Consider the following 13,133-nt stretch of genomic DNA (forward strand, 5'->3'; position numbering starts at 1 on the left):
GCCCAGCTAACATGGTGACACCCTGTCTCTACTAAAAATACAAAAATTAGCTGGGTGTGGTGGCGTGCCCCTGTAATCCCAGCTACTTGGAAGGTTGAGGCAGGAGAATCACTTGAACCTGGGAGGTGGAGGCTGCAGTGAGCCGAGATGGTGCCACAGCACTCCAGCCTGGGCATCAGAGCAAAAAACATTTAACAAGTAATTGTACTTAATCATTCATTTCCCTCTGTTAGTCTAGAATGATTAAAAATAGTAATGTATATGCTCACTTTGGCAGCAAAATTGGAAGAATATAGAGAAGATCAGCACAGTCCCTGCATAAAAATAGCATGCAAATTTATGAAGCATTCCATATTTTAAAATAACACCACCAATATGAAGGAATGGAAAGTATGATGGATATTTAGGATTCAAATATTAGAAGTTAAACAAACTAAATAAATGACCTAGATTTTTGTTTCCTATGAGAGTAATGAGTCTCCTGGAAAAGTAAATGTATCCAGGCACATGTGACTTGCTTTACAACTTTACATTGGGCTGACAGTAAACAAAGAACGAGGATACCAAATCTAACTAATAATTCAGAAAATGTGGCAGGAGGGCAGGGGTGGGTGTAAGAGTATGTATTAAATGTAACTAAAGATAGAATCAACAAAATCCAAAATCTGAGGAACTTTACAGGTTAACAAATTAAAACAGATAAGCACCAAAGGAAACAGGAGATGGAGATATCTGTAGGTAACAAGATTCTTAAAAGAAGTATGAACCAATCTCAAGGAATGGATGTTGCCTGTATCCTAATTATGAGACAATTACTGGGACACTAACATAATATTCAAGAATATCAAGGAATTAGTTTTCTTTTAAGGTATGATAACAGCATTGCAAACTTTCTCCCCAAGTCTTTATCCTTTAAAATAGAAATATTTACTGATGAAATATTTAATATTTACTAAATATTTAATATTTACTAAAATAGAAATATCTTGGATTTGCTTTCGTAATCCAAAGTGGTAGGAAAAGAGCAGGCATGGTGACTCACACCTGGAATCCCAGCACTTCGGGAGGCTGAGGTGGGTGGATCACTTGAGGTTAGGAGTTCAAGACCAGCCTTGCCAACATGGCAAAATTGTCTCTACTAAAAATACAAAAATTAGCCAGGTATGGTAGTGGGCGGCTATAATCCCAGTTACTTAAGGAGGCTAAGGCAGGAGAATTGCTTGAACCTAGGAGGCAGAGGTTGCAGTGAGCCGAGATCATGCCACTGCACTATAGCCTGGGTGACAGAGCGAGACTCTGTTTCCAAAAAGAAAAGTGGTGGGAAAAGAGGCAGATTCACTGCACTGTTATCTTTATTTTTGCAGATGTTTAAAACTTTCCATTAAAAAAAAGTTTAAAGGCCAGGCGAGATGGCTCATGTCTGTAATCCCAACACTCTGAAGGGCCAAAGTGGGCGGACTACTTGAGGCCAGGAGTTCAAAACCAGCCTTGCCAACATGGCAAAACCCCAACTCTACTTAAAAACAAACAAACAAACAAACAAACAAAAAAACAGGCGTGGTGGCACATGCCTGTAATTCCAGCTACTCAGGAGGCCGAGGCACAAGAACTGCTTGAACCCAGGGGGCAGAGGTTGCAGTGAGCTGAGATCACACCACTGCACTCCAGCCTGGGCAAAAGAGCAAGACTCTGTCTCCAAAAAAAAAAAACAAAAAAAAGTTTGACAAAAATATTAAAAGCACACAAATAAAAACCTTGAAACTACAGCAAGTGTTCTTTATCTTTTTTTCCATGAACCACCCCTTTGGCAGTCTGATGAATCCTATGGACTTCCTCTCAGGAAAACATTTTAAATGCATAATGTAAAATACAAAAATATTGCAAAGAAAAACAATTATATTAAACAGAATTTTAGTGTAATTGTTCTCTGTATTTACAAAATAAATCTGTGGTATGGTAATGTATGTGTTTCTTTATTAGATCATTATCTATGGGTCTAATAATTATTTTGAAGTAATGTTGAATGTAATGTGATATGAAAATATCTACAATCTCTGTTAATAATAAAGACACTGCTGCGCGGTGGCTCAAGCCTGTAATCCCAGCACTTTGGGAGGCCGAGGCGGGCGGATCACAAGGTCAGGAGATCGAGACCACAGTGAAACCCCGTCTCTACTAAAAATACAAAAAATTAGCCGGGCGCGGTGGCGGGCGCCTGTAGTCCCAGCTACTCAGGAGGCTGAGGCAGGAGAATGGCGGGAACCCGGGAGGCGGAGCTTGCAGTGAGCCGAGATCGCGCCACTGCACTCCAGCCTGGGCAACAGCGTGAGACTCCGTCTCAAAAAAAAAAAAAAAAAAAAAAAAAAAAAAAATAATAAAGACACTGCTGATAGTTCTGTGATTTGTTTCCTATATGGTACAACTACACTTACCCAAATAAAACAGCTAGGTGGTTTTGCTAAGAAACACTGCTTGGTAACCAGTTTCCCGGATAGCCCAAATGATCTCTATCTTCTGGTATTTACACCACGTGTAGTCCCTTCTCACAATACACCATACAATAAAAGAAAATGCTAATTTTTAGTTAGATGTTAACGAAAATAAAGACCTAAACTTTTCCCTGTAACAATTCGCTCCTCGGACCCCAGATCAAAAGCCTCTTGTTTGACTGCTTGTTCATTTAACAATACTCACATAAGGAGGCATCATAGCTCTATACTGGGAAGCGAGAGCAGCCTGCTGTCCATTCAGTTTAGCCTGTGGAGGACCACAAGCTATCCTCTTTTCCACCACTTTGAGGATATCATTTTGCTCTGATGTTCCAGCTATGCTTTCATCCTGGCCAGGGAGCTTTTCATCTTGATCAGATGACGAAGGTGAGCCAGCAGCCTTACCACCATCTCTCCAACAAGCAACATCTAGTATGGAAGCAGAGAAAAAAGGAAAAAGATAAAAATCTGAAAATGGAACAAAGTGAAACCAAACCAGGCACATTTCAGGAACATGAAAGCAAGTAAGCAGAGTGAAAGAGCAGGAAAAGTCTAATCCAGGTCCTACTAATGCTTTCAAGGTGTTTGGGTAGTAGTGACTTCCAAAGTGGAGAGGATGTACCTCAGAGGGTGTCACCACAAGCAAATACTGGGGTGGGAGAAGAAAATATTAGAACTTCTCTATGAGGCTTTAACAATATTTGGTATAGAGATGAAAATCACTGCTCTCCCTATATCAGATGGCCATGTTTCAGAGTGACACACCTGAGGTTTCCTGAGGGAAGGAAGATGGGACTTCTACAATCTGGAAGGGTTGACAGTGATATTCTCATTTGTCTGTTTCCAGTATATCATTGCTAGTTACAGATGCCCCCAAGTGAACGGACTGTGTGAAATTATCTGGTGTAACTACACTTAACCAAATAAAACAGCTAGGTGGTTTTGCTAAGAAACACTGCATGGTAACCAGTCTCCTGGATAGCCCAAATTATCTTTATCTTCTGGTATTTACACCATGTGTAGTATCTTCTCACAATATAGCAGGGTTGGTCTGTGTAACCTGTAGAATATGGCAGAAGTGATAGCATGTCCCTTTCCAGATTAAGTTATTAAAGACTGTGGGCTTCTGTCTTGGGTGGAGGATATCTGTCTCTCATCATTTATTCTGCAAAAGCCATGTCATAAGCAGCCCCACTAAGAGACCATGAAAGTAAAGAGCCAATAGCTACACCAGTTTGGAAGTATAGCCCCAGTCAAGTCATCTTTAGACAGCTTAACTGCAGCTTTGAGAGAGGAGTCCCTTGGCCAGAACCTCAAGCTAAGCTGATCCTGGATTCCTGACCTTCAGATACAGTGGGATATCATAAGTATAGTTCAGTTTGTTGTTTTACATTGCTAAATTTGTTATGCAGCAATAGATAACTGAAAATTCAACTGAACAAGAAAAGAGGAGTTGGCACATCTATTTCTAATACAAATGCACCAACCACATTATGACGCTTGAAAAATAAAAATAAAATTTAGATTTATTTAGATCTGATAAGAGCCAAAAAATATAAAATATATCAGGTTATTAGAAATACGGAATTTGTGCCGGGCACGGTGGCTCACGCCTGTAATCCCAGCACTTTGGGAGGCCGAGGCGGGCAGATCACGCGGTCAGGAGATCGAGACCATCCTGGCTAACATGGCAAAACCCCATCTCTACTAAAAATATAAAAAATTAGCCGGGCGTGGTCACGGGCGCCTGTAGTCCCAGCTACTCGAGAGGCTGAGGCTGACGCAGGAGAATGGCGTGAACCCGGGAGGCGGGGCTCGCAGTCAGCCGAGATCGCGCCACTGCACTCCAACCTGGGTGACAAGAGCGAGACTCTGTCTCAAAAAAAAAAAAAAGAAATACGGAATTTGTAAACACTTCTGTCATAGATGAACCTCCCCATGTAAACAAGGTACTTTAAGATACTTGGTAATGACAATATGAAGCTATCACAATTAAGAAGACATTTAAAAATCCCTCAAAAATTTTATACTTCTATTTTTAGTTTTTGCTTTGTAATGTACATAAACTATCCCTCACTATCCAAAATTACTTGTTTCCTCAGTTTGAGCTCAGAAAGTGAGGAATCACCAAATATTAATACAGTATTAAGTATTGCTCAAAACTTGCTCAAAGCTTGCTCAAAAACTTACTAATATAGAAAAGTCCAAACATTGATATACATGAAAGTCACCTGGACATCTTGTTAACATGTAGATTTTGATTTAGTAAGTTGGATGCAAGGCCCAAGATTACACATTTCTAACATGTTCTCAAGTTATGTTGATACTGTCGCTGCAAAAATCACACCTGAGTAGCAAGTGACTATAGTACTAAGTCTGCCTTTTCAAACTAGGCAAATCATACATACAACAGCAAGCAGGAGGTTGTATTGCAAGATAATATACAAATATGATCTCACTTTGTATTAAAGAGAAAGTACTCTTACTTGGTGGGCGTAAACTGGGTCCAGGTCCATAGTTGTCATCATTTGTTTCCTTTTCTTTTTTTTCCTGATCCCCAGCTGCCTGCAGGCTGGGAAATTCTTGCTGAAACTGACTATTCACTTGGATTCCTATAGATTAAAAAAAAAAAAAAAAATTAAAGGTAACTTTTATACTGAAGATAATACAAGCCACCCTTCCAGGATAGAGCTCTCTGCCTCTTTCTCATAAATTATTCCACATTTCAGTGATGACTGTTCATAGCCATAAATCTTTAAAATTCATCTAGACTCCTTTGAAAAGCTAATGATCAGCCATGAGGAGATGAAAGTCTAAGACAGTAATCTTCCAGCACCATTCCAGAGGACTCATTTAAGATGACCATGCAAGTGAAGAGCTTCTCTTGTTTCTCTTTCATTACAACTCCTTACATTTTCAATACCCATCAAATTCCTTTGCTAAGAATTCTCAGAATTCGTTCAAATCATATTACTGAAATAGTGTTTGATGAATAAAGACTCCAAGCTCAAGATGAGGCTAAAATGCCTTTATTTAATTTACTGCTTCATTTACTTTACTTTAATTTACAGCTGAGATGACTGCACCTCACTATTCACCCAACTTCCTATCTACCTATTTTTTTAAATTAAAAGAGCTAGTTTTATTAGCTTGAGGGCCCAGATCGGTTCTTCCATAGAATGTTTTATAGACAGTCCCTGTTTTGAAAGTAGGAAAACTAAATTCTGCTGGGGATTCCATCATTCCTTGGGGAAAAGGGTAATATTACAGCAGTGGTGCTTTATGGCTACTTTCTAGCTCTTCTTTCAGGAAATCCTGGCAGCATGTCGGAAACAGGAGAAGTTGGGGACACAGTTGAAAAATGAGTATGGTTTCTCACAATCTATGCAATGGCTGGATACTTTGAAGGTACAAGCTTTGCTTGGATATGTAGACGTAAAGATAAAATAATGTGGGGCAGAGGGTATCTTAAAGACTCCTTTTCTTAACCAGTATCATTGACTCGTGCATGGCTCTTGACACTGGAATTTAGCTAGCCCAAGAGATTTTTTAAAAAACCTTTTAAGAGCCTCGAAAGTATATCCTTTAACAATGCTTTATGGCTCTACCAAAACACAGTTCACCCTTTATCTCCTGCATGGCTGTTCAGTAACTATCAAGCCTAGGCAGTTTCCCCAACTAATGTCCACTTACCATCTCCTTGCCCACCTTGCTTGTTACTGGCCCATGATTTGGGAGCAGGTGCTACTTCTGGGGGAGCTGCAACCCCAGGTTTTGGCTGTGCTGGTGGCACTTCTGGTGTTCTTAAAAAAAAATATGAATCCATTATTTCAGATACTGTACGTGTAAATAAAATCAGTATTATATTTAAGGTAAATCTGTGTACAAATTATTTTGGCTATATGTTTATTCATTGGTAAATCTCCTATAAATGTTTTCTCTCTGCAACATTCCTTTAAATGATTTATGGCTATTTTTATCCCCTTTCATCTCTGCCTTTGAATAACCCAATGAGATGAGTTTTGCTTGTTTTCCATTTTGTTTAAAAAAAAAAAAAAAAAAAAACCACACACACACTTTCAATGGAACATAGTTAACAAATATCTGCTTTGAAGAAGTGAACACTTATAATTAAAAATAGCAGTATAAACATACATACAGTCTGGAATGGTGAAATTAGCTGAGGGCTAAAGCTAAGCAAACTCTCCACCTGGAAGTCAACGGGATCACCACTGTACTTATTACTGTTATTCAAAGAGGTAACAGCAATCTGCCTAATACATTCACGTGAGTAAAAGGTATTTTGAAAGGCTGTACAGTTTTATTCAATTCTTGTAATGAGGTAATGCTTAAAAATAAGAAAGTAGTTAAGACACTCACAAAATGCAATATACTTCTGGTACACTCATACCTATAACTGACTCAATACTATAAAATAATTTTACTACAGCTAACAAGCATAAGTATGTGATAAATTTCTATAGAAGTAGTCACATTTACTATACAAATCTCCCCAGGCAGGAGTATAGAATTTTGATAAGAGATAGGCAAGAAAACATCAAGTATCCAATGGCTTATCTTATTTTTTAAAATTACCACTATTTAGGCTTGGTCATTCAATTAGCTAAAAGCCTGGCAAAATCCTTGACACACAGAAGTCTAAATAGTTGTTGAAAGAACGATGACTAAGATGGACACTATTAATTCTATCCTAGCTTTCTTGCTAGAGTATATACAAATTATTACTTGAGCACCTATGAAACATCAGGCAATTTCAATGCTAGAGATACACAGTAAATTGGCAGACAGACACCCTTAGTATCATGAAATTTAGGTATCAGAGTCAACTCTTAATCATATTGGAAAGGGAATACTGGAGTTGGTGGTAGTTAAGAGAAGGGGGAGCCTAATAAAGGCTATGATATAAGCAAGGTTGTGATTTGCAATTGTCATCTGTTCTACCCTGACAAATAGAAATACTTTTAATAGGGAAAATTAACCAAAAGTTACTATAGTAAAAAGACTTTAAAGAGTATAAAATATGTAATATGTAATACAGACAGCATAACACTTAGTAAATAGCAGGTACTCAAACATAAGTTCCCTACAATGAAAGGGGAAGGGCTTCATTCTTTAACAGACTTTGACTCACTTTTCTTCTTCATGTTGCTCTTGTTTTGATGCCCACCCTGTGCCATCTTTAGGTACAATATTTACATTAGGATCATTGCCTTTGTTTTCTGCTTTAAGACTCGGGAGGTTAGCAGGTGGAGGCATACGCCGTGAAATACCGACTTTTCCAAGACTCTGTAATCCATGTCGAGCTGCAACTAAAGATCAATAACATCAACTTTCTTAGAACATCTATTTTATTACCCATATTATTCCTCAAACAATATAGAAAAATAGGAATTAATGCAATCCCTGAATGATTTTCATTCATATATTTTAAGATAATAAGTTTAAAACTAAGCTACAGTTGCAACACAATTCAGTGTCGAAATCAAGCCATTTAACAGCATTTAACAGATTCCTTAAAAATTCTAACAATGCAATTCAATACACTACAGAAAACACTGATAATGCTGATATTTTTTCAGAGAATCTATTTCAAACTCAAAACTTAGAATGTTAGAGAATAAATGTATTGATTTTATGTTCATAAAGAATACTGTTAATATGCCATACATGATTTTCAGTTTTCACTATACTCACTAGGTCACAGTATCTAACACACACACACACGAAACACAGGACTTTGTCTAGTCCATAACTAAAAAGATACTAAATTCCCACTAATATATAGGTCTGTGCCTATCAATCTCATTGACTGAGTTTCCCCTTTAGAGCCATACAGTTCTTTTTTACTGCTGACAACAGAGAAAAACAAAAATATTTTTAAAGGGCTCTATGAAAGTATAAATTTTCCATTACAAGATGTTTATCACACATTCTCTGAAAAACGCGTGCATGCATAAAAAGGCAAATGTAAATAGGGTGGTATTAACTTGGGTACATCCTAGTTTCTCATAGCAGCACGTGTATCACTTATGGTAACAAAACAAACCACGAAAAACATAAGTGTCACTTGATTTTACTCACCTGTGGTTTTCTGTGTTTCTAATGATTTCCCCTTGTAAGTATTAAATAAACTGAGTGTTGCATACTTTTTCCCATCCTTTGCTTTTGTGCTCTGGCCTGACTTCTCCGACATTTCGGTGGAAACTCATCGAGTCCAAAACCTCCTGCCACACCCCTTAAAACCCCAGTCCTTAAGATGTACATAAGAAAGAAAAATAAAGACGAAAAACTCAGTAAATTCAAATGTTCACAGAAATTCAGAAAAAACTTCCCATATCAATAATTTCACAGAACTTTTTAATACTGTCAAATTCCAATAACCAATACACAACAAAATTGATCGTAACAAGCTATCATGCACTTGTGAAATATATCAGTCATATATGGTTTATAACTGCTTAACTCTATCATAGAGAATAAGGGTTACAATTCCATGCTGACATGAATAGTTCAAACACAGTGAGCCTATTGAGACTATTTTAAAAAGACATATTATCCAATTTAATATGCTTGAAATGACTGACATCAACCTTTGCACATGGAATCCAAATGACAGGAGGACATCTTCATTCCCCTACATACTACATTCCTAAATCATCAGGCAATATGTGCCCAACAAAGCTCTATTAATTTAACAGATTAGAACAGAAACAACATTCTTTGTTCTCTTCATTTTGTAAAAGGTAAAACATCTCACAAACACAAGGTACATAAAAATAACCTATTTCATCGCTGTGGACTAAATATTCAAAAATCAGTATGCATTTTTTCCAAAGCATATATAAAGTTCCCTTACATATGAGAAGTTGTAGAAATAAATAATATTTTCATAAGCATTCAAATACAAAGAGAATCCTCATCTTTAGAGCTAATGTACCCTCATCTTGGTGATGCACCCTAACTTAGATTATTAATAAATAGGAGAAAAAGACAAATTATGTCTCCTACTATTTCCCTTCAATTTAATGAAGTTGTAGACACATATCAAACTAAGGGTTGTTTTTGTTTTTGAGGGGTTAGTGTAGCAGTAGGGTAGAAGATGGCTAATTCTACCACAGAAACAATCAATCGCTAAAAACACTGAGAACTGAAACACGGGAGCCAAAGATAGTATAGAATAGGTATACCACGCAGAAAGCATCAAAGTAAAGCCTATATCCACTTTACTTTTATAAATTTCGTTTCATCTGTTAGTTTTATATTTGTCAATTACAGAATCAGCAGAGACGTCATTTTATATGCATGTAAAATGCCACCCAACATTTGTATAGTTCCATAAAATTTATCAGGCATTCTCACATCTATTATCTCATTTCAGTCTAACAACTTTATGGTGTAGCTACTATCTTGATTTTTACACATAAAGACTAAATTAGATTGAATTTGAAACCAGGGTGTCGGGTTCAATCCATTACACTGTGCTGCCTCCTCCCACATAACAATGTAGATAACCATTTCACTTTCCATGTATACATTTACAATAAACCACCCTTCCTTGAGACAACCGGCAACCTGAAAAAAGACTGACCTGCAACCAAAAGGACTACACTAATACAATTTGCCACTACATGTAGAAGAACGTATACAATTAATTATACCCCAAGAGCGCTAATGATGATGATGATGATGTTGTGAAAAGAGAATGTACTACCAAAATCTATCCTATTGGCAAATTTACCAGTAACATGCACAAAGATATAGAAAGAATATTCATCTACAGTGACAAAAGAGAACAGTAAATATTCACTACCTGACAAAATTAAAATTCAAAGAGCTGTTTCATCAGGTGAAAAAAAAAGGAACTGATGTATCAAGAAAAACAGTCAACTTGCTCAAGTTATTTAACTAAGGATCCTCAAATCTTGGACTTTTCTGAATACCATTACTACTCATGCAACACTCTTGGTGGAGACCCTTTCTGTATGTTAGAGAGAAAGCAACATCATGAGAAAAGAACTCCTTAAACTTTCTAGGAGCAAATCTCCAAACCAACCTGTATCTAACATCCAATCTTTCCTTCCTACACCTACTGCTCCTGCGGTTCACAGAACCATGTTTCCGGCCAGGCACGATGGCTCACGCCTGTAATCCCAGCACTTTGGGAGGCTGAGGCAGGCGGATCACCTGAGGTCAGGAGTTCAAGACCAGCCTGGCTAACATGGGGAAACCCTGTCTCTACTAAAAATACAAAAATTAGCCAGTCATGGCGGCAGGCGCCTGTAATCCTAGCTACTCGGGAGGCTGAGGCAGGAGAATCACTTGAACCTAGGAGGTGGAGGTTGCAGTGAGCCGAGATCATGAGTACAGCCTGGGTGACAAACTGAGACTCCGTCTCAAAAAAAAAAAAAAAAGAACAACGTTTCTGAGACGTGATTCTACAGAAACCATGTTTCTCTAGAAATAGGATAAAAATGAAAATTCTCAGGTCCCAACCCAGACCTACTGACTCAAAACTCTTGAGGAAGGGGCCCAGCATTCTTTACAGCAAGTCTTCCAGACTGATTCTAAGACTTACAAAAATGTTAAGACCTACTGACTTATTATAAGCAGATATATTCTAAGCAGTGATTCTCAACTCTTGCTGTATACAAATCTGGAGGCAGGGGGGCAATTGGGCATCAACTCTTTTTAAAAAAAAATTCTTCAGGTGATTCTAACTGAAAGTAGTTTGAGAACCACTGCAATACATAAAGTTTATCTTTCTTCTCATTTCATTTAAGGTCAATCTTTCCTCTGGTGCTCTTCATCCTATCCCCACTTCCCTTCTTATCTAAACTCTTGTCTAGGAAATCTCATTAGCTCCTTTGGCTTTAATTACTAACTCATTACCTTCTGCTCAGTACTCCTGAGGAATATATCCCCACACTGCCTGTTTACATTTCTTTGTTTTGAATGAAGCTTCACCTTTAACTAGAACACAGGCATCTATTTCATAGCAAAACTTTAAGAAGCAAGCCTACTAAACATTCTGTCCAGCATAAGAGAAAAATAATGGTTAAAAAATCAAATTGGGCTCGGAGCGGTGGCTCATGCCTGTAATCCCAGCACTTTGAGAGGCCAAGACGGGCAGATCGTGAGGTCAGGAGATCAAGACCATCCTGGCTAACACGGTGAAACCCCGTCTCTACTAAAAATACAAAAAATTAGCCAAGCATGGTGGCGGGTGCCTGTAGTCCCAGCTACTCGGGAGGCTGAGGCAGGAGAATGGTTTGAACCTGGGAGGCGGAGCTTGCAGTGAACAGAGATCGCGCCACTGCACTCCAGCCTGGGCAACAGAGCAAGACTCTGTCTCCCCCCACAAAACAAAAGAAAAAAAAGAAAAAAAAATTAAATTGATGGTCAGTGTAGAAAATAATCAACACTTGACAAAATGTAAATATGCTATAAGAACTCAACAAATCAAAGAAGCCCAAAGAGTAAAGCTATGAACAGACAATTCACTAGAGAAATATTAGTGAGCAAGCGTATTAAAATGTCCAATGTTACAACTAAACAAAAATCAAAATAAAATGCCAAGTTCAGCTTTTCCATATTCTTACAAAGGAAAACAAAGTAGTAATACACAATTTAACCACAGGGTTACAGAATATCCGATTTAACTCTAGCCGTCACAGAACACTCAAGCTTAAAAGAATCATAAAATGAACCTTAACTTCCCTACTTAAAGACAATACCCATCCTTCTCAATAACATGTTAAACCAATTAAATACCAGGACCAAGTTTGATTTATCCCTAGAATGCAAGACTGGTTTAACATATGCAAATCGATGTGATATACCACAGTTTAACAGAATGAAAAGTAAAAACCAAATGATCATCTCAATAAATGCAGAAAACCGTGTGACAAAGTTTAACATCCTTTCACGATAAAAACTCTCAACAAAATAGGTACAGAAGAAAATTCCTCAACATAATAAAGGTCATTTATAAAAATCCCACAGCTAACATCATAACCAATGGGAGAAACCTGAAGGCTTTTTCCTGCGATCTAGTACACAGTTAGAATGTCCACTTTTACCATTTCCATTCAACACAGCGTTGGAAGGACTAGCAACAACAATCAGACCAAAAAAAGGAATAAAAGGCATCACAAATCAGAAAGAAAGTAAAACTGTCCCTGTTTGCAGATGACATGATCTTTTAAGTAGAAAACTCTAAAATTTCACAAAAACTGTTGAAACTAATAAATGAACTCAGTAAAGCAACAGGATACAAAATCAACATACAAAAATCAGTTGCATTTCTTTTCACCAATAACAACCTAGCTGAAAAGGAAATCAAGAAAACGATTCCATTTACTAGAGCATCAAAAAGAAGAAAGTACTTAGGAGTAAATCTAACCAAGGGAGCAAAATACCTGTACACTGAAAACTACAATTGATACAAGAAATCGAAGACCCAAATAAATGTAAAGATCGCCCACATTCACAGACTGGAAGAATTAATATTGTTAACAAGCCAGCAAAGAAAGACCTGAGAGGATCAGAGGGGAACAGTGCCTAAAGTTCATAAAGGGCTGGGAATAGTACCTGTTTCACAAACAAGACTAAAAAGATGACATG

General features: G+C 37.6%; 1 protein-coding gene and 1 non-coding gene across 10 annotated transcripts in view; one reads left to right on the top strand and one right to left on the bottom strand.

The window, feature by feature from the left end:
• The window catches only part of PRRC2C (proline rich coiled-coil 2C), a 103,837-nt gene that overhangs the window by 70,373 nt on the left and 20,331 nt on the right, over positions 1 to 13,133 (bottom strand). For 6 of the 9 annotated variants that reach the window (XM_050767616.1, XM_050767651.1, XM_050767622.1 and 3 more), the window contains exons 2-6: positions 8,592 to 8,760; positions 7,642 to 7,819; positions 6,183 to 6,292; positions 4,976 to 5,101; positions 2,695 to 2,918 (exon numbers count right to left, since the gene is read on the bottom strand). In XM_050767616.1, the coding sequence (XP_050623573.1) occupies positions 2,695 to 2,918; positions 4,976 to 5,101; positions 6,183 to 6,292; positions 7,642 to 7,819; positions 8,592 to 8,703 (750 nt within the window). In that variant the 5' untranslated portion in view covers positions 8,704 to 8,760. The remainder of the gene's footprint in view (positions 1 to 2,694; positions 2,919 to 4,975; positions 5,102 to 6,182; positions 6,293 to 7,641; positions 7,820 to 8,591; positions 8,761 to 13,133) is intronic. The other 3 variants (XM_050767641.1, XM_050767619.1, XM_050767631.1) reach the window with 2 other exon arrangements.
• LOC126944873 (U6 spliceosomal RNA) lies at positions 256 to 359 on the top strand. The gene has a single exon (XR_007722214.1). It is a non-coding gene; the product is annotated as a U6 spliceosomal RNA (small nuclear RNA).

This window comes from Macaca thibetana, chromosome 1, assembly GCF_024542745.1.
Source record: "Macaca thibetana thibetana isolate TM-01 chromosome 1, ASM2454274v1, whole genome shotgun sequence".
Classification (NCBI taxonomy): domain Eukaryota; kingdom Metazoa; phylum Chordata; class Mammalia; order Primates; family Cercopithecidae; genus Macaca; species Macaca thibetana.